This window comes from Lasiosphaeria miniovina, assembly GCF_030549165.1.
Source record: "Lasiosphaeria miniovina strain SMH2392-1A chromosome Unknown B0T26scaffold_6, whole genome shotgun sequence".
NCBI lineage: Eukaryota > Fungi > Ascomycota > Sordariomycetes > Sordariales > Lasiosphaeriaceae > Lasiosphaeria > Lasiosphaeria miniovina.
The window spans coordinates 3,238,677-3,262,876 of NW_026848225.1; the positions used below are offsets into that span (position 1 = coordinate 3,238,677).

The 24,200-nt window shown below is 56.6% G+C and overlaps 8 protein-coding genes and 1 non-coding gene across 9 annotated transcripts; 4 read left to right on the forward strand and 5 right to left on the reverse strand.

Moving 5' to 3' along the window:
* Window positions 1–1,699: 1,699 nt before the first annotated feature.
* Window positions 1,700–2,689, forward strand: B0T26DRAFT_755069 (uncharacterized protein; the record flags this gene model as incomplete). The annotated part of the gene is made up of 1 exon (XM_060445905.1): window positions 1,700–2,689. One exon carries the CDS (start codon window positions 1,700–1,702, stop codon window positions 2,687–2,689), a length of 990 nt encoding a protein of 329 aa, XP_060293241.1.
* A 462-nt stretch (window positions 2,690–3,151) lies between these two features.
* B0T26DRAFT_606868 (P-loop containing nucleoside triphosphate hydrolase protein) lies at window positions 3,152–4,185 on the reverse strand (the record flags this gene model as incomplete). Its single annotated transcript, XM_060435832.1, has 2 exons — window positions 3,152–3,870; window positions 4,080–4,185. Coding segments are annotated over 2 exons (825 nt in total), but the record flags the coding sequence as incomplete, so codon positions are not given.
* Window positions 4,186–4,431: 246 nt separating this feature from the next.
* Window positions 4,432–5,400, reverse strand: B0T26DRAFT_428964 (uncharacterized protein). The gene has a single exon (XM_060434951.1). The coding sequence runs from the start codon at window positions 5,261–5,263 to the stop codon at window positions 4,622–4,624; it is 642 nt and encodes a 213-aa protein (XP_060293243.1). The 5' UTR covers window positions 5,264–5,400; the 3' UTR covers window positions 4,432–4,621.
* On the forward strand, window positions 5,377–6,176 carry B0T26DRAFT_624484 (uncharacterized protein; the record flags this gene model as incomplete). The annotated part of the gene is made up of 2 exons (XM_060436141.1): window positions 5,377–5,470; window positions 5,578–6,176. Coding segments are annotated over 2 exons (693 nt in total), but the record flags the coding sequence as incomplete, so codon positions are not given.
* A 688-nt stretch (window positions 6,177–6,864) lies between these two features.
* B0T26DRAFT_786864 (uncharacterized protein) lies at window positions 6,865–9,634 on the reverse strand (the record flags this gene model as incomplete). The annotated part of the gene is made up of 3 exons (XM_060446786.1): window positions 6,865–8,435; window positions 8,510–8,998; window positions 9,236–9,634. 3 exons carry the CDS (start codon window positions 9,632–9,634, stop codon window positions 6,978–6,980), a joined length of 2,346 nt encoding a protein of 781 aa, XP_060293245.1. The 3' UTR covers window positions 6,865–6,977.
* Window positions 9,635–10,235: 601 nt separating this feature from the next.
* B0T26DRAFT_805537 (putative aflatoxin efflux pump) lies at window positions 10,236–12,640 on the forward strand. Its single transcript, XM_060447157.1, has 3 exons — window positions 10,236–10,685; window positions 10,847–11,253; window positions 11,323–12,640. Exons 1-3 carry the CDS (start codon window positions 10,464–10,466, stop codon window positions 12,431–12,433), a joined length of 1,740 nt encoding a protein of 579 aa, XP_060293246.1. The 5' UTR covers window positions 10,236–10,463; the 3' UTR covers window positions 12,434–12,640.
* Window positions 12,641–12,900: 260 nt separating this feature from the next.
* Window positions 12,901–17,510, reverse strand: B0T26DRAFT_679289 (uncharacterized protein; the record flags this gene model as incomplete). The annotated part of the gene is made up of 13 exons (XM_060440335.1): window positions 12,901–12,924; window positions 13,189–13,270; window positions 13,591–14,677; window positions 14,779–15,138; window positions 15,178–15,230; window positions 15,282–15,310; window positions 15,377–15,403; window positions 15,463–15,465; window positions 15,637–15,714; window positions 15,746–16,288; window positions 16,379–16,714; window positions 16,766–16,867; window positions 16,938–17,510. 13 exons carry the CDS (start codon window positions 17,508–17,510, stop codon window positions 12,901–12,903), a joined length of 3,297 nt encoding a protein of 1,098 aa, XP_060293247.1.
* Window positions 12,927–13,000, forward strand: B0T26DRAFT_t200. Its single transcript has one exon. It is a non-coding gene; the product is annotated as a tRNA-Val (tRNA).
* A 1,303-nt stretch (window positions 17,511–18,813) lies between the features above and the next one.
* B0T26DRAFT_679290 (uncharacterized protein) lies at window positions 18,814–20,328 on the reverse strand (the record flags this gene model as incomplete). Its single annotated transcript, XM_060440336.1, has 6 exons — window positions 18,814–18,897; window positions 19,017–19,052; window positions 19,287–19,301; window positions 19,480–19,707; window positions 19,783–20,003; window positions 20,073–20,328. The coding sequence occupies 6 exons, from the start codon at window positions 20,326–20,328 to the stop codon at window positions 18,814–18,816; spliced, it is 840 nt and encodes a 279-aa protein (XP_060293248.1).
* Window positions 20,329–24,200: the final 3,872 nt, after the last annotated feature.

Genomic DNA, 24,200 nt, shown 5'->3' on the forward strand with positions numbered 1-24,200 from the left:
TTCTTCTTTAGCTTAGTTTTACACCAAATAAATACGGTATCTTATTGGCATTGTCCTTTATAATCCTATCAACCGTGACAGTCCTGCTAGAGATTAATGGTGGCTAGCCTCGACCTTGCTCGCTTTCTTTGCCTGCACGGCACAAACCCTCCAAGTATTGCCTGCGCCCTTATCGTGTGCACTATCCGTCGGCGAGCTAAGCTAGGCCGCGAGAGATTCGGAGCGCCCCATTTCCCGCGCTGGCTGACAAATGGGAGAAGAGCAATCCGACCGTACTTGGAATAGCTGGGTGCAGGGACCTGCCGTGTCACGTCTTTGCCGCAAGTGCTCATGGGGCAATGCTATTACCAATGCAGATGTTATCGAGAGGCACTGACGGCGTGCCGGAGATATTAGACGCGACTCCGGGGTAAAGCTGCAACGAGCAATACACCCGGAACAAGACACTGCTGAAGAGAGATGCCAACCCGAGACTATATATGTCGATTAGAATATTCCCACAGATTTCTTATATTTAGGACGAGTCTAATAACTAACCCACTTGGTAGAAATTGCCGAGTAATAGAGACCATGCACCAACCAGTATTCACAGGATCCCATTCCGCCCAACTTTTTATCTTCTCCAACAAGATAAGATTGACGCTCTGACCGCTGTAGTGGACTTTGGATTAGACTATTTATTCTCTTGGCCTAGATGCGCTATGAAGACTTGACCAATCACTCTCGGGGCAAGAGACTCGCGAAATGCATGCACTCTGCTTGGGGTCCAATACAAACCCAGAGTGAGAGGAGGCGGTGTTTGACGGCGCGTCGCACCCGCAGCTGGCGGTCGGGCTCGGCGTGAGCGCGTGCTAGGGCTGCCGGCTCGAGATGCGTTTCATGCGGGCGCTCGTCGTGTGGGGGTTCGAGCTGCTGCCCGTGCTGCCTGCGGCACTGGCCGGCGAGGCGTCGTTTGATATCTCGTACCGTGCTAAGAAAGGGTTTGTGCGGCCGAGGAGCCGCAGCGGGTTTGACAAGTTGTAGAGTTGTTTTTGCTGGTTGGGTGGGTTATTTGGGGTGATAATTCATGGCTATCGACACTTACTCGTTGCTCGTTGGATGATCTGGTGGCGCCGTCCAAGGTGAATTTTGAGTAGCGAAAATGATGTTCAGCTCAGCAACCCTAGAAGACGTAACGGAAAGTAGCGAGTGGGAGTGGTTTCCGTCTCGACTCTCAGTTTCGTTATCGTTATCGTTATCGTTATTTCACAGTATAGGCAAGTACGGCGTGACTTGCTCGCAACTGCTTACTCCAAGGACGAAACCCTCGACATGAATTTGGAGGGCTCTCTGCATCATGCGCAGTGTGCCTAAAATCTTGCATCTGACCATTGAGAATGGGTTGCGGCTCTCGTGCCATGTAGCATATGGTAGCATGGGTCGGCCAAAGTTGGTTTGACTTTTTTGAGACGAAGTCTTGTCCCCGTTGCGCTAGGCACGTTTACCGGCTCTGAAATAATTGTCTACCTAAATCCCCTCATTTCACGCATCGCAGTCTTGCACACTCCACATCATACAGGCCTGCCACCACGCCAAGTTTCCAACTCGCCGACTCGCCAGGGCGGCCCCTTCCCTGGTATCTTGCACCACCGACCCACCGACCCAGATACAGCGAGCGTTGCACGGCCGAAAGTGGACTCGGCCAGGAAATTCCAGCGCCATGTCTAAAACCGACGCATGCCTCCTCCACAATCTTCTCCCGCCACTTCTGGCCACAGAGTTCCTGGGGCCGCTCTGGGGTAGCCTCATTCTTCACCCCGGCAAACCCGACTACTCGTTCTCGTCTTTTAACCGGACACCACCAGTCCAAATCCTGTCCAGCGTCGAGCCCAAGGGTCAAAGCAGACCCAAAGGGAGACACTGGGATATATTTTGGGGCTCGGATGGCGACTATGACGAAAACGGCGACCCTACCGCTGCCGGCATTCTCTCACCTCATCTCCCGCCCCCCAACTCGGACCACGGGCTCAACCGCCTTGGTGCCTCTGGTGCCATGGTGCACATGACGGCACCGGCTGATCGGTTCGAGGCGCTGCTGAAGAAGCACGAGTGGAGGAACCAGGCTTTGGACTTTATCAAGAAGCACCCCGACGCCGACGTTTTTTTCGTCACCGACGTATGGGTCGTTTGCAAGGATCGCAAAACTGCCTACAAAACTGCTTCCAGCGAACCCGGCTCGCCTTCGCCCACCCCCCAAAACGGCGACATAGAGGAAAAGACGCAGCCTGCCGAGCACAATGAGCTTGTCATCGATTTCACCGTGCCGCAAATCGCATCTGTCGGCTGTTATCCCGTCACGGTCAGCAAGCGGGTCGACGCGCTACAAACGGGCTTTAAGAGTTTACGGATGAAGCTGGGTGCCCTCAAAGCCAAGGCCCTCTCGGCGTCGCATGAGCTCTACGACAGGGATACTGGAGCCACATACGAGCTGAGCCTCGGAAATCGCATGGTTCGAGGCGACGCAGTGTTTCACCGCCTCACGGGCAAGCACAGGGCGGACACAGACGACAGACACGACAGAGAAGACGGTGAAGACGGTGAAGACGACAGACACGACAGAGAAGACGGCGAAGACGGCGAAGGCGGTGACGAGGGCGACGACGAGGGTCGTGTCGATTTGGTGGAACAACTAGAATGCGCACCTGGCTAGGTCTAGATAATTGAGCAGGGGAGCTGATAACTACCTCAGGTGGATATAGGCATCGCTATCAGAAGATAAAACACCCAAATCAACAACAGGCGCAGCGCGGGACCGAGTGGAACAGCAGCTTGGCGTTTACTGACTGCGACTAATTACAATGCGTGTCTAGAACGAGATCCGTCGTTCCGGTCTATCTAGGTCCGAGAACAAACAGCAAGCAAAGCCACCCCTTTTCCCCAAGAAAACCCACACACACCCCGTTACCCCCAGCCCCTACATAACCGTGCGCCAATCCCACTTCCCCTACATAACCGCGCACCAATCCCACCTCCCCTACATAACCGTGCACCAATCCCACTTCCCTCTCCGCGTGGTAAAGTCCTTGTACTCGGCATCCGTGCGCTCCTGCTTCAGCCTCGTCGACTCGACCTCGCCGCGCAGGCCGTCGAGCTCCAGCCGCAGGCGGCCAATGACCTCCTCGCGACCCAGCTCGCGCTTCTCGCTATCCCTGACCTCCCTCTCCCTATCCTCCCGCTCCCTATCCTCACGCGCCGCCTGCGCGACCTGCAGCGCGGCGAGCTCGGCCGCCAGCCGGCCCAGCTGGCCCTCGAGCACGGCCATCTTCTCCTCGTACGCGCGCTGCTGGGCCTCGAGCTCGGCCTTCAGCACGCCGCCGGCCGCCGTCTCGTGCAGCGCCAGCCCGTCGGCCATCTCCTCTTGCAGCTGCAGCGTCACGGGGCGGCGCTGCTCCAGAACATGCCGCACGATGCGCGCGGCCGACGCGGCGCCACCGTCCTGCCGCAGCACCGCGCAGCCGTGCGCGACGAGCCCGCCCCACAGCTCGGGCGCCGTGGTCAGCTCGCGCTCGCGCGCCTCGGCTTTATCCAGCGGCAGCGCGTCCCACATGGTGGTGGCCAGCACGACCGACGACAGGCCGGCCGCGCCGCACAGCTCGCGGAACATGTGCAGGTTGGTGGTGCCCGACCCGCCGACGCGGTTGTCCTGGATGCGGTGCAGGTACACGATCCCGGCGAGCTTGATGTCGGCGTCGTAGGAGCGTTCGAGCCACACGGCGATCTCCTTGAGGATGTCTGTGTCGGTGCGCGTCGTGTCGTCGAACCCCGGCGTGTCGATTAGGTACACGGTTTGTGAGTCGACGGTGGCCGTGTGGATGCTGATGCTCGTTGTGCCTGGGAGTGGTGTTAGGGGATGGGGGATGGGGGATGGGAGTGTAGTGTTAGGGGTTGGGGGATGGGAGTGTGGTTTTAGGGGCTGGGGGATGGGGTTGGGGGATGGGAGTGTGGTGTTAGGGGTTGGGGGATGGGAATGTGGTGTGGGTATGGAGCATGGGGGTTGGGGGTTGGGGGTTTGGGAAAGAAAGGGGGTGCGGGTGGCTCACAGGACTCGAGGTCGTTGCCGACGACGGCCGTGTCGCAAAAGTGCGAGATGAAGGTGCTCTTGCCCACCCCCGTGAGACCCATGACGGCGATGACGGCATCGTCGGGTCTGTTGTTGGTGGATGTCAGTGTCAGTTGACCAGGTTGCCGTGCAACGATGATTGAAGCGAGTGTGCATACCCGATGTTGGGGACTGGAGTCTCGACCGACTGCACCGAGGAGTTCTCCGTGGGCAGTGCGCCAATTGGCGTGGAGTGGTTCTGGCCCATCTTGCTCTGTTGGTGCGTAGCTGGCTGTCTGAGCTCGGTCTCGTGTAAGTGGTGAGCGGTGTGCAGCTGGGTCAAGCTCTCGATGCGAATGGTGGAAGCGCTGGAACCCTTCGGGATTTTCTGAGTGCGCGCCTGGACAGTCGGTGGGAGAGGCACCCGGAACAAGAATCCAACCGCCCTTAGTTATACCCAGCGCGGGTTTGGGCCGTTGTTGTGGTTGCGCCATGTTTATCTCGGCCTGTTGTTCACCCCGGCCTGTTGTTCATCCCGGCCTGTTAGTGCCCATGTCGGCCAGCACGCACGACCACCACAAAGACGCTGCCATGCCAGCGCCGGAACAAATCGACGTGCAGCTGCGCCTTCCAGGGCTCTTTCTGCGGTGCCAGAGAACCATCAGGCAGGCGCCGACAAAGGCCGCGGCGGTTCTTGTCGTCCAGCTGGATCCAACGAAGCGTTTCCACGGCAAACGCCAAAACCCAACGGGCCCGTCTCGTCACCGCCGAGGCCGTGCTGTCAGATGGAGGTGCCATTTTGCCCCAAAGGGTGGCTGCCCAGCTTCGACACGACGCGCGTGTTGATTTGGCGGGCGCGGGGCGTCGACGCCTTATGCCTCGACCGTTTCTACCCGATGCCGAGCCAGAGCCAGCTGGTACCCGATGCCGAGCTAGAACTAGCTGGCTAGGCGCTGGATCTGAAAGGTGCGCGAGCCTCATTGGCCCAATCGCAAAACAGGGCTGGAACAAAGAGCCATTGGCACTGGAAGACGACAGCGTCTTAAACAAAGGCCCAGCGAGTTTTGACGGGCCATTTCGTTGTGCCGCCTGGATTCGATTCGATTGCCTGGGCCAGACCCCTTTTTCGGCTTCTTTGACGCGCTTTGCCTGGATCGCAGCACCGCGAGAGTTGCAACTTACCATGTCAGTTGAACATTCTAACACGGACACGGACACGGACTCAAAGCCACACAACGAAATGGCTGTCGCGGACCAGCTGACACGTGCCGTCTAGGGAGGATGCCGGGTTCATCATCCTCGTCGGCATGACGGGGTCGGGGAAGAGCACCTTCATCTCGCGCTTGACCGGCCAGGCATCAGAGGCCGGGGTAGGACACAGCCTAGCTTCCGGTCAGTCCCCCTACATCCATGAACAACTTACTTCGCAGCAACAACTCAAAAGTCACACAGCAACACCTCAAGTCATGTATACAAAGAATAAGCTAACCCCACAACAGCCACGGTCGACACGGCATGCTACACGGCCGCCATCGACGGGCGGCGCGTAGTGCGGCTCGTCGACACGCCGGGGTTCGACGACACGTCGCGGCCCGCCGGGGACATTCTGCGCAGCATCGCGGCGCGGCTGGCAACGATCCAGCGGGCGCGGCAGCGCGTCGCCGGCATCATCTTCGTGCACCGCATCACCGACGTGCGGCTCGGCGGGGCGGCCATCAAGACGCTGCACGTGCTGCAGCGGCTCTGCGGGCCGGCCGCCTACGGCCGCGTGCTGCTGGCCACGACCATGTGGGCCGACGCGGCGTTCCGCAGCGGCGGCCGCGCGGCGGCCGAGGCCCGCGAGGACCAGCTGCGCGCGTACTGGGACGGAGGTGATCTTTTTGCTGGGCGCAGTGCTGGTGTCGTGCGCCACGAGAGCGACGACGCCGAGTCGGCGAGCGCCGTCGTCAACGCACTCCTAAACAGTACAGCTAACGCCCGTGCGGGTGGGCTGCTGTCGCCGCTGCAGATCCAGCGCGAGCTGGTCGAGAACGGCGTGCCGCTCGACGAGACCGAGGCGGGCCGCTACGTGCGTGGCGAGGAGCTGCAGGCGGCCAAGGAGCGGCTCGACCGCGAGCTGGCCGAGCTGCAGCGCGCCGTCGAGGACACGGCGCGCATGCGCAACCAACAGGCCACGCGTGCCGTTGCTGCTGCTGCTGCTGCTAGTGAGGTGGTGGCTGTTGGTGAGGTGGTGGCTGCTGGTGATGCCAGGGCCGTGGGTGAGGTGGTGGCTGTTGGTGATGCCAGGGCCGTGGGTGTGGGGGTTGGTGTGGGTGAGGTCGCACTCTCGAGGGCTCCCGTTGGCGATAGGCAGGCCAGCCAGGAAAGCATTAGCACCAGCCCCTGGCGCCGTCGGTCGGTGGCGCGGGGCGATGCGAAGCATGACAGTGACATTATCCAGCAGCAGCTGCTCGACGAGGAGGAAGAGGGGGGCGACTCGTCGGATCGGTTCATAGGCCAGCTGATGGGGTGGGCGCAGCGCATCCGGCCGCCGTGGGGGAACCTCGCGCTGTGGCCGCGGACTGGCGATGCCGAGGGCGCGCGCGTTGGGCGAGCTGGCAGCGTGGGCGGCTTGTTTGGGCTGTCAAAGCCTGCGGGAGCGTCGACTTCGGACCTGGCGTATGGCGGTCAATAGATGGATGCATGCATGCATGCATTATACACGGCGTCAAGTAGATCGGTCCTTGTCGTCAGGAACGAACTCATAACCTCTGCCTGCCCATGCGTTGATCTCCAAGAGTGGAGTGGTATTCGACGTATATCTGACTCTCCCAGCCCAGAAACATTGTCTGTAAATAATCACATCGCACTTCTTTCCATCCACTTGCCCCTTTTCTCCCCTCCCCAGTCTATACCCCCGTTATCCCCACCGCATTGCGCCCCAGTCGAGCTGGCTAGGGTCGACGTCCAGTGGCCCCTGGCCAGACATGGCGCCGAACAGGTCTGAAGCCGGGGACGGATATCCGGCCTGCACGCCCATCAAGCCGCCGCCGTACAGCATGCCGTGGCCGGTCGCAGCGCCGCCGGCACTCCCCAGCCCCACCGACATGCCCATGCCGTGGAAGCCGCCCATGTCGTCCAGCACACCACCAGCACCAGCACCAGCACCAGCACCGTGCAGCACCGGCTCCCTGCCGAGCCCGCCCATCAACCGGTCCCCGTCCTCCCCTCCAACACTGTGTCCCTGTCCCTGCCCCTGCCCCTGCCCCGCCTCCGCCGCGGCCCTCTTAGCCTTGCGCTCCTCATACAATACCATCTGGCGCCTCACCTCGCGCACAATGCCCGGCACATCCTCATCCCTCGTCGGCGGCAGCCCAGCGCGCGCAGCCGCCTCCTCGCGGCCCGCCCACGCCTGCAGCACGGTGCGCCCAAAGATGCCTATGATGGGCCCGTGCTCCGTCAGGCGCCGCGGCGCGAGCACGCATGCGTCAGCGACGGCGGCCGCAAAGTGCGCCGTCATGGCGCGCCACGCGCGGTCGGCCAGCGCGCCCAGCGGCCGCCGCCGCAGGTCGTGCACGATGTGCACGTACGCGGGAAACGGGAAGAAGTACCGCACCAGCCACGCGAAGCGCGCCGTCAGCCGCGGCGCGACGAGGAGTTGCGTGTGCGCGTGCAGCATCGCGAACGGGTACTCCATGGCGGCGTCGCGCTGCGCGTCGGACAGCTGTGACGATCCAGAGTTGGCCCCGACGGCGTAGTGCTCGACCATGCGCAGCTTCGCCAGCTGGCCCCGCGCCATCCACATGGTCGTGTAGTGTAGTGGGAGTGCGGCGTCGCAGGACTGCAAGTACTTGGCCTCGATGTGCTGCGCGAAGGCGGCGGTGGAGGCCGCGTAGCTACCGGGCGCGTGCGCGAGCGGTTTCAGGGCTGGCGCGACGAAGTCGAGGTAGAAGGGTGCGAAGCGCTGGTGGTTGCCCAGCTCGGCGCGCATGACGGCGAAGATGGCCTCAGTGGGCTTTTCGGCGGTGGCGGTGTCCTTGGGTGTTGCTGCGGCTGCTGCTGCTGCTGCGGCTGCTGGTGCGGCTGCTGGTGGTGGTGGTGCCATCTCGGGCCGCAGCTCCGAGTCGTTGGCGTTGAGCGGCACGCGGCAGTCCCACGTGGGCGTCAGCGGCGTGGCATCGCCAGCGTCGGCCATCTCACCGGTGCGCGAGTCAAACAACACCAGCGCCCACCACAGCCGCCGCCGCTGCTCCGCCTCGAGCGCCGTGCACCGCGCTAGCGCCGCCTCGTGGTGCAGCCCCATGCGCTGCGCGATGCGCATCGCCACTCCGAGCATCGACGACAGCGGCCGCGGGTGCGTGCTGTGTCCGACCGAGATCTGTGTCGTGCGTCGCGTGTCGTGCGTCGTCTGTCAGTCAGCGTGACAGAGGAGAGGAGAGGAGAGCGGCTGACCAGGTACAGAAACAGCGCCGTCAGGCACTCGCGGTCCGCCGTCTGCAGGAAGCCGCAGTTGGACAGGGCCTGGCGGCAGCCGAAGCGGTAGCCGCGGAGCAGCGTGTCATCGGGTGCGCCCAGCACGGCCGGGCAGTCGTCGGGGTCGACGCTGACGACGGCGATGCAGTAGATAGCGAACATGAGCGCCTCGAGCGGCGGGCTGAGACCGGCCACGTTGCCGGCGGCCTCAATGATGCGGCCCTGCAGGGTCGGCGTGTGCGTGACCTTGAGCAGCGGGTCGACGTTGTCGAGGTAGATCTGCCACAGCCGGAAGATCTGCACCGGCTCGGGGTGCAGCGTCGACAGGTCGACGGCCGTCGTCGGGCCCCCCAGCAGCAGGTGGTCGCTCTCGGGGCTGCGGTACGCCTGGTCAAAGGCCCGCCGCACCGACGCCTTACTGATGACGGACTCGTCGGCCTCGTCGTCGGACGTGTCGCTGAAGTCAGCCTCGTCTCGGTACTGAGGCGCGTCAGCAGCGAGATTGTGTCAATTGGGGTGGACGTGACGCACCCCTGCCTTGGTCATAATCTGCCAAAAGTCCCTGAGCGAGGGAAAACAAACAGACAGTAAGCGGAGATCAACGGTCGGCTGGTTCAGCGGTAGGGGGCATGGTACATACTTCTGTTCGTATACCCGGTCAGAGGCAGCTGCGGTCGTCGAGGGGGACGAGGATGACGCAGCCACGCGAGTGGTCTCGGACAAGTCGTAGTCGGAGTCGTCGTGGCCATAGGCGCTGGCGTTAGTAGGAGGCTCCGACTTCATAGGCGTGGGACGAGAGTTGGCAAATGGCTCGAACTTGACCTTGTTCTGGCGGAGCAGGTGCTCGTAGCTGCGGATGCGATCGAGCAACTCGCGCTCGCTTGGGGGTGGGCGTCTCTTGCGGCGGGGGGCTAAGGTGGCGGGCACGCACTCGATGCGGGCGCGGGTGCAGTTGGAGCACGGGAAGCGACGGTTGCATTTGATCTTGCGCTGCTGGCACAGCACGCACGCGAGCACCCGCTGCGGCTTCTGGAGGCCATGGCCAGACGCAGACACTGGCAACGTGTTGGCGAGCGTGCCGTCGACCGTGCCGTCGACCGTCATGTGCTCCTCGTCCTCGTCCTCGTCGGCGTCGCCCCGCATGTGCAACTGATGGGCCATGCTGTGCTTGGCCGCCGGTCGGTCTGTGTTGTACTTAGAGCTAGACGAAGCTAAACCACTGAAGCTAAACCACTGAAGCTAAACCACTGAAGCTAAACCACTGAAACAGTTAACGAGGTATCCGCAATCATCGTTGGCACAGATCTGGATGAAATAATCGATTACCACATTGCAGCGGGGAAATCTGCGTGAAACCTCAATTGCCACGGTGCGGATACAGTCATGTAAATGTAAATACAAAAACCAATACAGGAAATCCAGTAAAGAACTAGAGATGCAAAGACGACTACTTACCGGGTGGCCGGGTCCGGCGTGGTCTCGAATCAATGGCGCAAAGTAAAATTCCCGAGAAGTTGCATGTCGGGCTTTGGAGGGGCGGCACCAGCATATCAAGTCAGCAAGATTGCTGGAGGTGCAACCAAAACGTCTTTGGCTCGGGCTTTGTGGCCGCCCGAAAAAGCTTGCATCACGTGACTCGTTCGGGAGTTACAGAGGCCCGGCACCAGGCTTTCGCCGGTCCGGGTCCAACAAGGCAGCGCTGCAGGGGGCAGCCAACTAAGCGAATCCATTTCGGTCCGTTCTGGCGGGAATTAAAAAAAGGAAAGGAGAAAACAGAAAATCAACTGGAGACATGTATATAAGCCATGGTAGCTAAGGCTGAGAGGCCGAGCATGTCGGCACCCACCCTTAAATCGGCCAAGCAGCAATCCCTAATTACCTCCCTACCTCAGCCAGTCTTTACCCCTAAAATATCCAACACGCCCGGCCCACAATGGTTTCCACCAGTCCCACGCCGCCAGCCACACTCACCGGCGACAACGGCCACGACAACTCCAACGATGAAAAGTCACCACCCCCCGTCAACCCCCCGCCGGACAGCGAATCTGACGCTTTCAACGAGTACCATGATGCCGAGAGAAACTTCCAGCCGCTGTCGCCAAAGTTCTGGTCCGTCATGGTCGGCCTGTACCTGGCCATGTTCCTCGTTGGCCTGGTAATTATTTACACCCAATCACATCACATCACATCAACCCCTTTTCCGCACCCTACTGACACACCTTACTGACACATCCTACTGACACACCCTACCGACACATCCTACTGACACCCTACTGACACCCCCTACTGACACACCCTACTGACACCCCCTCACAGGACCGCCTCATCATCGCAACCGCCGTGCCGCGCATCACGGACGAGTTCGGGTCCATCGGCGACATTGGCTGGTACGGCAGCGCGTACATGCTGACCAACGCGTGCTCGAACCTCGTCTTTGGCCGCATCTACCAGCTGTACTCGACCAAGCTGGTGTTTTTGGTGTCGCTGGTCATCTTCGAGGCCGGCTCCGCCCTGTGCGCCGCCGCCCCGACGTCGGCCGCCTTCATCGCCGGCCGCGCCTTTGCTGGCCTCGGGTCCGCCGGCCTCTTCGCCGGCAACATCATGGTCATCATCCCGCTAGTGCCCCTGCGCAAGCGCCCCATCTTCATCGCCATGTTCGGCATCGTCTTCAGCCTGTCGTCGGTGCTCGGCCCCATCGTCGGCGGGACGCTGACCGACAACGTGTAAGCTCCCGGTCTCGTCCCGTCTTGTCGTGTTTTGGCTGATAATAATCTATCTGACGACTGGAACAGGACCTGGCGGTGGTGCTTCTACCTCAACCTGCCCATCGGCGGCTTCACCATGCTGGTCATCATCTTCTTCCTGCACATTGACCCGCCGAAGCGCGAGAAGCTCACCGTCTTCGCGCAGATCAAGCGCCTCGACCCCGTCGGCGTCGTCTTCTTCGTGCCGTCCATGGTCTCGCTGATCCTGGCGCTGCAGTGGGGCGGGTCGACGGACGCGTGGTCGGCGCCGCGCATCATCGGACTCCTCGCAACTTTCGCCGTGACGCTCGTCGCGTTCGTCGTGGTCGAGGCGCTGACGCCGGCCACGGCCATGGCGCCGGCGCGCGTGGTGCTCAACCGGTCCATCGCCGGCAGCATGGCCTTCATGTTCCTGCTGTCGGGCGCCATGATGACCGTCATCTACTACCTGACCATCTGGTTCCAGGCCGCGCAGGGCCTGGGCGCCATGGACGCCGGCATCCACACCCTGCCGCTGGTGCTCGGCCTCGTCGTCATGAGCGTCCTCGCCGCCGTCTTTACCCAGCGGTTGGGCTATTACGTGCCCGCCATGCTGCTCAGCCCCGTGCTGACCGCCGTCGGCGCCGGCATGCTGTCCACCTTGACGCCTGGAGGCACCCCGTCCAGCCACTGGATTGGCTACCAGGTGCTGTACGGGCTCGGCATCGGCAGCGGCTTCCAGTGCGCCAACCTGGCCGCGCAGAACGTGCTGCCGCGCGCCGACGTGCCGCTCGGCCTCGCCCTCATGTTCTTCACGCAGCAGCTCGGCGGGTCAGTGTTTTTGTCTGTAGGGCAGAACATCTTTTCTGTCCAGCTCGTCGACGGGCTGGCCGGCGTGGCCGGGCTCGACGCGCAGCAGATCGTCAACACGGGCGCGACCGACCTGCGCGGCATCGTGCCGCCGTCCGAGCTCGGCACTGTTGTCGAGGCGTATTCGTTTGCGCTCACGCGCACTTTTGTGCTCGCCGCCGCGCTGAGCGCTGCGACGGTCCTGGCTGCTGCGGCTGTTGAGTGGAAGAGCATCAAGAAACCGAAGGGGGTGCCAGGTGCGGAGAAGACGGCTGTGCGAGATCCAGAAGATGCTGCGGTTAATGCAGGAGAGACGAAAGAGGCTGTTTGATAGGAGACTTGCAGAAAGATTGCAGCAGGCGTTTCTGGGTCATATAGACATGCACAATATTAGCCACCCATATTTTTTAATAGAACATAGGATACAGCAGGGGTAACTCTATCATCATGTCCCTAGGTAATAAGTAAATTAGAACACTCCATTCAGACAGAGAAAAGATGCGATGACAGAGTAAATAACTGCGGCTTCTTTATACACATCACACGTTAGTCGCTTGCTAATTAAAAGAAATGAAAATACACTTGATATTTGTTTTCTAGGTACACTTCCAAGCTTTCAGTGGCCCTACTGCTTTGCATAACTATCGCACATACTATGGTAATTTCTAGGCTATGAGATAACGTTACTGAAACATTATGCAATCGCTCCACACACCCGCCCCAAAGCGCCCCAGACCCTGTAAACAACGAACCAGAAACCACATGCGACCCGCTCTACCGTCCTGTGAATCCACATTTCTAGCCGCCCCTTTCATCGATCCACTGGTCGGATGGTGTAGTTGGTTATCACGTCAGTCTAACACACTGAAGGTCTCCGGTTCAAGCCCGGGTCTGATCAATGTCATTACTTTTTGCCGTTCTTTACACTCCCTTGCCCCACTCTTTTTGCAAATTGTTATGGGGTTTCAGTTGGCTTGGTATATGCAGCTAAGCCGGCTAGAATGCCACGTAACTAGTGTCTGTTTTGTCTGCCTGGCAGTGGTAGGCCGTTCCTGTGCATTCGACCTGATGGACAGCGTGGCATACCATAGCTTTCATTTGCCCATCTGCCTCAAGTTGGCCGACCAACAAAGTAAACTCAATTTTGTTACTAGCATGGCTGTTTCTTCTGTGACAACAAAGCCCAAGGATATTACCTAACGTCCAATTTTCTAGACCAATTTTCTAGACCAATTTTCTAGACCAATTCTCTAGACCACTTCTCTAGACTTGTTTTTCTCAGCGAATAGTCACTTCGTGTCCTTCCCCGTCAAGGGAAATGCACCGGCCCGGCATGGAGCCTATTCCCATTCTTTTGTATGTAATAGCTCCAACCCTGCCGTCTTGGAGCAAACGCGAAGACTAGGGTCTAATGAAGAGCACAAAATGGAATCTAGAATTGGCGCTTTGGCGCGCATCGCTCCTTTCTCCCTACCGACCACAACGCACTTGACGCCGTGGCTAGAAGCCTTCCCAGGGTCATCCCACACGAGCAGTCTGGCAGGCTCCCTGCTGCCACCCAGCGTGGCGCCGTCTTGGCGGAGGTCTCTTGCGCGGACGACGAGCTGCATCGAGCTCCAGGCCAGCTTCAGGTCCGTCGCCTCCCACTCGACGGTGCCGCCGGCCACCTGGACGAAGTCGATGGCGCCACGGCAGGCCATCCACGACCACGACGGCGCGCCTTCGCGGCCCTGCGGGAACGCGATGGGCTCGAGCGCGGGCTCGCCGTGGCCGCGCCGCCACAGCAGGCCGCCGCCGGGCCCGTCGTCAAGCACGCCGAGGCCGCCCCGGAAGCCGGCGCCGTGCTTGCGCGCAAACGCGGCTATCAGCCGCGACTCGAGCCCGCGGATCGCCATCCGCCGGCCCGAGTCGCGCGACATGCCCAGCCGTGAGTACTGCGCATACAGCTCCTGGTACCATCGGATCTCCTCGCCGCGGTTCCCCGAGAGCGCCAGCGACGGGAACGACGAGTCCCCGAGGAAGCCGTCCGTCTGATTGCTCGCCGAGCTCGCCGCCAGCACGCAGTACGCCGAGCTGTACACGTCCTCCATCCGCTTGGCCTCGTCCGCGAAATCGCCCCGGGGACCTTGGAGGACGCACAGCGAGTCTATCCAGAGGTAGTGTTTTTGCAGCGCCCGCGTCACGTGTACCGCATCCTGGAACGTAGCGGGCAAGATGGAGACCTTGATGCCGTTCCTGTATTGCGAGAGAGTGTTGTTGGCAAGGGGGTCGTTGGGGTCGTCTGGGAAGGTGCAGAAATGCGGAGGCGTTCCCCAGGGATGAGACAGGGCGACGTATTCGAGACTATCTAACCACTGCCCCGACTCCCTCGTTTCGACGAGCCGGATTTTAGTCGATCCGGGACTGCCCACGTCGATGAGGCGCGTCGGGAGAATGACTCTGTTCCCAGAACCGCATGCCGGGTGCGAGCTGTCGCAACATTCTAACCACTGCCGAATGATGGCAAAGTGCGTGTCGGATCCCGACCTGGGCACTTTGGGAAAGCCGAGCTGGAGTGGAGTGGCGGTTTTCAAGTCTACGTTTTGTTTCATCGCCATCTGTCAGCACTCAACAAACTTGACGCCGCCGCTGTTATTTTTGACGTGGCCGAGATAAACAAGAAACTTCTTTGCTCACGTGGACTGCTGATGAGCGAAAGAACCGGGTCCACGCCATCGTCCAGCCTCAGGGTTGACTGATAGCGCACGAATTTGACGTCGGTCTGAGCCGTCTTGCAATGTCTCTCACAGATACCCCAGAGCATTTTGCACAAGCCGCATTTGACGGCTCGCCGCTTGATGCCATCACACTTGTAGCCGAAGCTGAATCCTGGGTCGCCAAACTTCAACCGCTCGCAGCTGCGGCAGAGCGGTGCGGCTTCGTGAAGAGACTCTGGGAACATGGCCGCCATCCCAAGGATGGTCAACAATTTGGGGGCCACCTCATCGTCAATTGAGAAATCCCAAGTCTTGTTCATCTGCTCATTTGTCAGGCGAACTGCCAGTGCGATGATGGGAGGGATTGAGGTTTACATACTCGCTGGAGTTTGCACCAAAGCGGTTTTCATCACAACGTCAGTAAAACCAAACCTGTGCAGAGTTGTGAAAGTTGCGCATCTAAGATTGCCGATGCCAACATACTTCCTGTCATGTGTCCACTGCGGTTTTAGCTGAATATCGAGTCACGGTGGCGGATCTACCTGCCCAACGAGCTCTAATATAATGGGCAGACTCACATTCTGAGAATGGAAATTAGAGCCCTGCTGTAAAGAGCAACTCGTAATCTTGTCAGACCTAATTAGGGTCTTCGGGTCAAACTCACGTACTAATTGAGAAAGTGGTTAGCATTCGAATCGGAGCGGCGATCAGTAAGACAGCTAAATTGATAGGAATGTTGGCGAAGTCCTACATCCTGTTTGGGGCCGATTGTGAATTTATCACTCAGTCAGCCCTGATTCCACCCTTGGTTAGAATGATGATGGTTTTCGTCGCATACCATTCTGGGATCTTGTTCCCATGGGGAAGCCTTGGAGAGAGAGATGTTAGTCATGGCCTTCCGGGATCGGCATGGTTGCTGCGGGGATGGGAGGTCAGCCCTAACATACCTGCAATGGCACAGGACTGCGATGGCTGTCATGTGAGGCTGCCGGGCCGGGGGCATCCGCGTTTGGCGTAAGTGTGGGGTTTTTCTGCCGAACAGGAAACGCTGTTGGGGCTCCTCGCTCCCTGGACACCCGTTGCCCCCCTCTAAACAGACAGTGACGGCCCCTGCTGTTAGTATTTTTGATTATTTCGTCCAACAGACAACGCAATTCCGTTGCCGAGGCCCTGGTCCCAGCTCTGAGATTGGCGGTTCCTGCCAAAGCCTCTTCCGCTTCGCCCCAGTTGTCTGGAATTGTGAAGACAAGCAGATGGTCCGCGATGCACCGTAGAATATCGCCGAGGGCCGTGCCGGGGGCCGAATTGGGATTCTTACTGATGTCTTCCATCAAATTCAGGACCTGCGGCCGGAGGACAAAGGTGAAGTCGGCCGCTTTGGTGTGAAACCCCCCTTTGGGGTTGTGGGCCAAATCATTTTGAAACTGGCCGATCTCAAAGGAACCATAGAGCAGCCAGGCAACGTGCTCCAACATGACGCACCCAAGAGACTAGATGTCGGATAGGCGCGAAAGGGCCGAGTTTCCGAGGTGGGCCATCTCGGTCTCGGGCGCCTCGTATCGGACCGTCGAATGTTTTACCGTTGTCGGGCCCTGAGCCGCAGTTGGATTGGAGTGCTGCTTTGCTAGACCGAAATCAGCAATGAGGAGTGTTCCGGTCCGCGTTGTCCCGTCCAGGAACCTCAGCGTGTTTTCCGGCTTCACATCTCCATGGCGGTACTTTTTGTGGACATGGAGCTTTGCCAAGCCGTCCGAAAGCCCGCGAAACCGGTTCAGAAACTCCCGTACCAGATGGCGTACTTCCTCGCTGTTCAGCTGCAACGGGTCGACGGCGCTCCAGAACTCACGGAGATTACCTCCATCAGCCCACAGAAACATCAAGTAGCCCGTGTGGTCCTTCGTGAAGGCACCGAGCAACTGGACAAGGTGGGCATGTTTGAGATCCCGTATCTGAGAGAGCGCTCTCACTTCGTTGTCAAACTGGGCCCGAAAGTCTTCCACTCCCGCCGCGCCGTTGCCGCCTCCAAGACCGATTCTCTTCAACGCAATGTGTCTTATACGGCCCCTGAACTACAGTTGGGAAAACAGTTAGTAAAATTATCCTTCGTCACGGAAATCGGATGACGTATATGCAACTCACATCAAGAGGTGGGTCCTCTAGGTGGTCTCCGTGGATCACAGCTTCAGAGACTATACATGACATGCCGTGTGTGTATCTCTGGATGCATTCGGTGAAGGGAAGCAAATGGCCCTGTTCAAGCCCAAAGACGAAACGTGCGTTTGAAAAAACCGGGGTGAGGTAGCGGTACTGGGTGTGGCAAAAACCAGCGCTCTGGTCAAAATTCGGGCCGAAAGGACGATTCGTCTTTAGAGTCTTGGCTTCCACCGGAAGCCAGCCGTCGTCGAAGCCATATCTGTGGCAGGCTTTCAGAAACTTGTTGCGGGACCCTTGCTGAAAATTGATCTGACACAAAAGACAGAAGGTAAGAAAGACGCGCACTGCCCGGTTGAGAATGAAGTCCAGCAATGCTTCATCTTCCTGGCTCATCCGGTTCAGCCCAAGATTTTCCCTAATGGCGTCCTTGGTCACGAGGTGTTGGTACTCCCCAGCAGGGAGAAACACCTTGTCATTGCCGAGTGCGCAATTCTGATACATTTCCTCGACTCGCATTTCCAAGGTCGAGGGGGCTTCCAAGTATGAATCTCTCGACATTGTCGTTGCTCTGTCTGTTTGGGGGGCTGGTTGCCGTTTTCTTAGGCTCGTTTGGTTGCGTGGAGATTCATGTGGCTGAAGCGGGAACGGCCCTATATATAGACCGTCCGGAAGCTTAGGCTGTATTCAGACTACTCACGTAGGCCTCTAGACGCTCCAGATGAGCTTCTAGAAGCTTGGGTCCAGGTAGGTGTTTGGGTGGCTCCGTTAAGCAATTCAGCATAAGAAGGTACACGGGGTTTTGTGTGGGGTGGCCTGTAAAAAGCCGATAACCCGGCAGGTAACTATCCCGCCCACTGCTGGTCATCGCACACGAACTTCCAAAGGCGATCAAATCAAACTAAGGGCCAGAATATTAGGCATCTGAAACATGTCACATACAACGCTGCATCAATTGAGGGCCAAAAAGTGCTTGTATTCGGAAGAAAAGGAAAGGTGGGCATAGCCGAGATACCGTAGTACGGTAGCAAGCGGTTGACAAAATAAAAGAGACCGCAAAAGATCAGTGGCCCATGCGGATGATAAAAGTCTAACAGACGTCCTGGACTGTTGCTTTATGGTCTGCTAAGCTGGCATCGTCAGGAGATGTGGTGGTGGTATGATGGTACTTTGAGATACCTTGTAGCCCAACGACTTTCTATCTGTGTAGAAGTACTGCTAGGTAAGCAGTCTCTTTTTTTTGTCAACCGCTTGGGTAGTTATGTGGCATTCGGTTACATAACCTAGGCCGTATGTGGCCTAGCATATATGCCACCTGCGCCCACATGTGGCTTAGATGCGGCTTCTTCCGAAAAAACACAGCCACGATAATCAACAAGTTAGTCACACCAGTTAATCACTCCGTATCACAGTTAGTGCTTTGGGTACAGCGTCTACGGTATTACGTGTGTTGCTGTGGATACCAGTAGGCAGAGACGCAGTGTTGCCTGGCTGCACTATGGGCAACAGCAGCGATTTGGGCACAACCCCCACAGCACATGTTTGCAACCGCAATATATCTAATCGCAGTCCAGACCAGTTTCGCTTGAATAGTGATCGTGAATAAATTAATGACTATGCATCATCATGTTACAAAAATGAGGGAATGAAGCAGAAAAGACAACTCAAAATATCAAGTTTGTGATTCGGAAAACATCGTGACTTACATGTTGATAGCAGGGCATATACAGTCCAATTAGGGGTCTCTTCAAGAAGAGAAATTCGTGTCAGAGTACTTTCCTATCGGCCCAAGGGTTTACATGAATAAGAACATGACCCACATTGTCGTCGCATACTTTTCCAGTGCTTTGCGTATATGGCCGAATTATTTGAGCAAGAACTTGTAGGCCCGCAGGTTCCGACGCACGGGCCGGAGGCCGGAAGTGTGAGAGGGGAAGCTGCATAAGAGCTGGTGGCCAAGTCGGTTTGCAGCCTCATTAAGCCCCACTCAAGATAGTTACCCAAGTATTTTTGTCATACATGTTCCGTAGCCAACCGTTCTCGCAAACGTAGCACAGAAAGGCGCACCTTCTTGTCGTAGGGCGGGAGACTACCTCGAAATACCTAACAGTGGCGAAGCACTTTATAATTCATTTTCTTTCGTATTCCGAACCGTCTTCGTTGCCTACTCAGCCGTGAATTTAAATTACCTCTCACAACTTAAACGCAGTGATACATCGGCGTCATGCCCGCAAAACTACCCCGTTGGATTGTCTCCGTCTTGGGAACATCCCCAGTTAAAGGCGTAGAACACAATAAAGCCAAGAACAATAACAGGCTTTAATCAGGGCACCGTACTTCCCTCTCGTCGCACTGTCATAACATACGTGGCATGTGTTACCCTGGGGATTTTGTTGCGCATTCTTTGGTCGTCTCAATTTGCACAATCCTGAGGTACGTAGCCTCTTGATTAATATTTCTGCCTGGGCCGTCTAACTCCCTGATTAAAATACACGCTTTTTCTATGCCCAGAGAGCCCAAGCCAATCTACCTGCGGCTGGCCTGTCGGGCTCCGTGGGACAGGCACCAAACCGTAGGCCTCGTTCTCCTGCATCTTGCGCTCGAACTCGGTAAGCATCGCGCACACCAGCATGCTAGTTAAGCGGCGGTTTCCAGTCTCGCCGCCGTCCCCAATGACCAACATGCCGTTTTCGATGAGGTCGAGGAAGTCGTGGATGAATTGTTTGCATGCTGGGTGCGAGTGCAGCTCCACCAGAAACTAAAGAAATTATTGCCATGGCCAGTCAGTATTTGTTTTCTGCTTCCTTTTCTCTTGTCTGTGAATTACACTTACTTCTATTACTACCTTACTAGCCCTTACCCCGGAGACGCTATCAAGGAGTCCGAGAATCTTGCTGAAGAACAGGCCCCCGTCGCTCCGAGGCGCCCGACGTGCGATAGGAAACTCGTGGGTCAAGTCCAATCCGCCGACAAGCCACGCTATCATGTCCAGATAAAGGCAGCCAAGAGACCAGATGTCGAAAGAGCGAGTGAAGTTGTTCTCCACGTCAAATGCTTCCGGGGGGCAATAGTGAAGGAGACAGTTTCTGATGTTCTCATAGCACTATATCCTATATTGAATACCTTTTGACCTGAGATCCGACCCGGATAGGCCAAAGTCGGTCATGACAAGCGTTCCCATGCCGTCTGGGTCCGGCGCCTCTTTGAACCAAGGGATGTTGGTCAAATTTATGTTCCCGTGGATTGCGCGGAGATTGCAGTCATCAGGGTCCCCAATGGCATCCTCCGGTACTTCAAATAGCGATCCTCGAAGAGGGTGGCGGCTTGGTTGTGGGCGAGGCGATGGATGGCCACGAGCCCGCTGGCTATCCCTTTGCATTGCCGGGCCACCCACCGCACCGTGGCTGCATCCGCCGTGGGATTTGGTTTCAGTTGCATGAAACAGGTCAGTATGTTTGCGTCAGCTCAGTGGAACAGGAGGTGTCTGCTACTGTCCGATTCATCCTGCTTTGTTTTAAAGAAGGATGCCAGCAGAGAAATAAGGTGGGGATGAACGTTGGCGGAGCCCAGGCTGAATCTTTTCAGCAACCCAATCTGCTTCTCCCATTCATCCCAATCACCCCAGTCGCCATTACGCACGGCACTGATCGTCTTGTCTGCGAAGTCACAATCCTAACTTGGTTGTTAGCCTGTGCTCACAGCTCTCTCGTTCTTCAGCATGATCACGGCCGTGCTGGCTGGAACTCACCATGGGGCTGGTTCGTCGGTCGGTGTCAACGTCATTTTCTCGATCGGTACTGGTGCAGGCACGGCACCTCAGTCGCTACTGTCGCCTGCTCTTCAATTAGCAACAGTAGCACTAGCAGTTGTTTGTTCAGTGATAGTAGACCGGCTGTTCCTGGGGTATGATGGTGATTGAAGAGCCGGCGGTGTTGAGCTGACAAGAACGAGGTTTCAATTACGCTGGAGGGGAGGAAGAGCAAGGCAATGTATATATGAGAAAGAAATGGCAGTTAGGCCGACCATTCTTTCTCCCCCACCCTCGACGTTTGGTCACGAGAAGCCATGCTTTCTCCATCCCATTTAAAATTTGGTCACGAGCAAAGAGCTGCTGGCCATTGAAGCCCACTCCGAAACAGTGGCGACTCTGAAACAGTTACAACTAAGAAGTCTGGTGAGTGATGAGTGGTGAACTTCTATGGTCCGAAGAAACTAAAGACGGCTTGTTGACAACTGTAAGCAACCATTTCCTCTTCTTTACTCTTTGTGCATGCTTACCTAGGGGGTATCTCATATATTCTTGGAATGAATACGCTCTGCCATGAGTCAGCGATTATTTCCTTTATTCTGATATTTATCCACTCCGCTTCTGAGACTAGGTCCGCTATACAACCGACGAACTAACTGCATCGTCTTCTACAGGCGCCCCCTCTGTTCGTAGTGATCAGAGGTTTAGGCGCCGAGCAACAAGGGGTTTATTTACACCCTTGCCCTATGTAATCTAGTACAATCTCTTCCTTTTTCTTTTGGCTTGCCCACCTCATATAGGGTCGGCGGCTCGCCCTCCCTCTGATCAGAGGTCGGCATGTGATTAGAGGTCGGCATCGCTCCTTACATTCCTTTCTAGCCTTTCTTTGGGAATTGCGTGTTTTTACTAGGAATTAAGATCCCTAGACCAGTGCATGCAGTAGCGCCTTTTTCCTTATTGTATTGACTACCCGGCTGTGAGTTCCAGTACCTGTGCTCCTTAAGCCCCACCTTGTTGTTGCTTTTGTAAGTTAATGTTGTTGTTTCGTTGTGTTGTATTCTCGCCGCTGCATTACCCAACGAAAAACCTCGAAGCGCAACACTCTAATTGAAATAACATTCTGATTAGAAATATACATTTCCCTTGAATTATCGTTCGCCCTTACTTCTTTGATCGGAGCAACCTTTTTCACACCACCCAGGCATCACTAGCGTCGTCGATGATATGACCAATATTTATACGTTCCGTTGTGTCTGTCTTCGGTAACTTTGAGTCCGGCCCGCGCACTGGCACTCTATTCAGTATCCTCTCACCATCCTGCTGGCCGTCACGCTAGCACTGCCACATAGACACAAAATAGATATCACGGAGATCATGCTCGTCATAATATTAGCTGCAATCTCCCTCCCGGTCCTGGTTTGGGCATCCAGACGAGAGCAGTAGACAGATCGCCCACCAAAGCCACCTTTTACTAGGCAGCCTGGCCAAATCCTAAAAGCTGTCGCGGTAGAGCTCATCTCACATCCAAAAGGCCGTCATCCCAACCTTGAAGGGCTTCCCCTGTTCAAGCTGGGAAGCCAAACACTTGAAATCGGGCCCTTGCACGATTAAAAGTACAAACTCCTTTGCAGTCTCGCTCTCAAAGGCAAGTATTTGCCGGAAATCTTTTGTCGGTACTGTCGCACCTTCCATTCGGCGGAATCAGCTCCTGAAAACCGCAAATTAAGGCATACTGCTCACCAGGTCTAGCCACACCCCAGACTGCCGTGGAACTTGGTCAAGGCTATCATGGAATGCGATCGGAAGGGCATCAGATCTTTTGGCCCCAAACGACTGGCGAGTCAGGTCAGGGTCGACGTGTTGGGGGTGCGGCTTCACATCTATCACGACCTTCGTGTCGTGCGGGAGCATTTGCTTGTCAGGATTCAAAAGCTCGTTCGCCCGCTTGCTCAAGGAGATAGCGCGTCAATTGTTGCCCGTGTCGCTACCCACACGAGAGCTTTCTACAGTGGCGACTACGGACCAAGCCAACGCGACACTGTTTGCAGTGACTGTAGCTGCATCCTTTACGACGACTTGCCCTTCTTTGACCTCTTTCCTTCAGTTCGCAGACAGCCAATATGTCCCAACTGTCCCCCCCTTTCCCCCCGCTTCATCCCTTTTGACAATAAGGAAGTCATGACAAAAAAGGGTACGAGGGGCCCCTACGCCAAATTCCTAGTAATTTCCTTGGAGCAATATGATGTCGACGCATGCGTCGGAATTGTTGACTTGCCTAATGAGGGAGGAAAAGCATGCGTTATGACTACAAAGAGATGCGTTAGGAAGGTGGAATTCAAGGGTCCGTGTTCAGACTAGACTTTTAACACTCTAGCAACGAGTCCAGGCCTCCAGGATGCGAAGAAGGATACTGGGAACCCGAAATCTTCCGGCATTTTGAGCGAGCTGGGCGATGCACCCAGTTCTATCGCCCAAAAAAAAACTGCGCGAGGCTGAAAAAACTCGCAGAGGACCAAATAATAGAAGGGGGGATTGCTGGTGACAGAATTGTAGAAGACTGAGATTACTCTAATAGAAGACAGATTTGTAAAGGTGGGTGTTGGCGATTCATGTATGTATATTTACGAAGAGCATGGGCCGAACAATTACCGAGAGACAATGACAATAGGGTTATTTATTCACAAACGACATGTAGAGAAATATTCATTTAACACAAACAAAACGCAGCTCTAGACTGGCGCCTCAAATTTTACTGTGTTCCCTTAGTATAGATGTATCACTTGACTCATAATTAGAGAAGGCAAGTGAATATCTGAGCTTGGCTATTCGCAATGGCTACCGCACCCCCTCCACCCTCGCGTGCTCTAAATCTAACCAAAGCATCCACTGGGAACGAATGTCGTATTCCAGGTTTCTCTATAATTAAAAACTACAACATCTCTAAATCTATCTAAAAGGCTCAAAGATCTACCTGAAGCGTGAAATACGTACTCATTCGAATTTTCAGATGCTACCTCAGCGAGTAGGTACCTTGGTTCTTCTGTGATGTCCTAGAAAGAGCGTCAACCCTGGCCGCCGACTTCCTACCATTCAACACATACAAACTTTTACTAGTTATTGTTATATTAGTGTCCTTCTATCACTATGCATCGCCGCTAGCTTCTCTATAGAGCATGTTGTCATCTAGTCCTTATTCAATTCGTACGACCGCGATCTCATCAGTCAGGATTGGTGGTCAAGCGGTCTATACGCACACCCTCTTTCCTGAACAACGTAACAGGAACGATGATGTGACGGATGTTTCAAGGAAATTATGGTCTTGGGGCCCCCAGGCCCCACTAAATCACGCTGACGGCTCATGAGAGCTGAGGCACCCTGCCCCGTAGTTAGTTTAAAATTACAACTGTGATCATTCCCTGCGTCAGGGACACCGGATGGGAAGATCAGACGACCAGCGTGCTGCCAGGAGCTCGTACCGTATCCACTCATTCAACGTAGAATTA

Bases quoted from the DNA above. Each gene is read 5' to 3' on its own strand.
- B0T26DRAFT_428964 (XM_060434951.1), bottom strand. From the start codon at position 5,263: ATGGTAAGTTGCAACTCTCGCGGTGCTGCGATCCAGGCAAAGCGCGTC.
- B0T26DRAFT_805537 (XM_060447157.1), top strand. From the start codon at position 10,464: ATGGTTTCCACCAGTCCCACGCCGCCAGCCACACTCACCGGCGACAAC. The intron at 10,686-10,846 runs GTAATTATTTAC...ACCCCCTCACAG, and splicing joins CCATGTTCCTCGTTGGCCTG to GACCGCCTCATCATCGCAAC. The intron at 11,254-11,322 runs GTAAGCTCCCGG...CGACTGGAACAG, and splicing joins GGGACGCTGACCGACAACGT to GACCTGGCGGTGGTGCTTCT.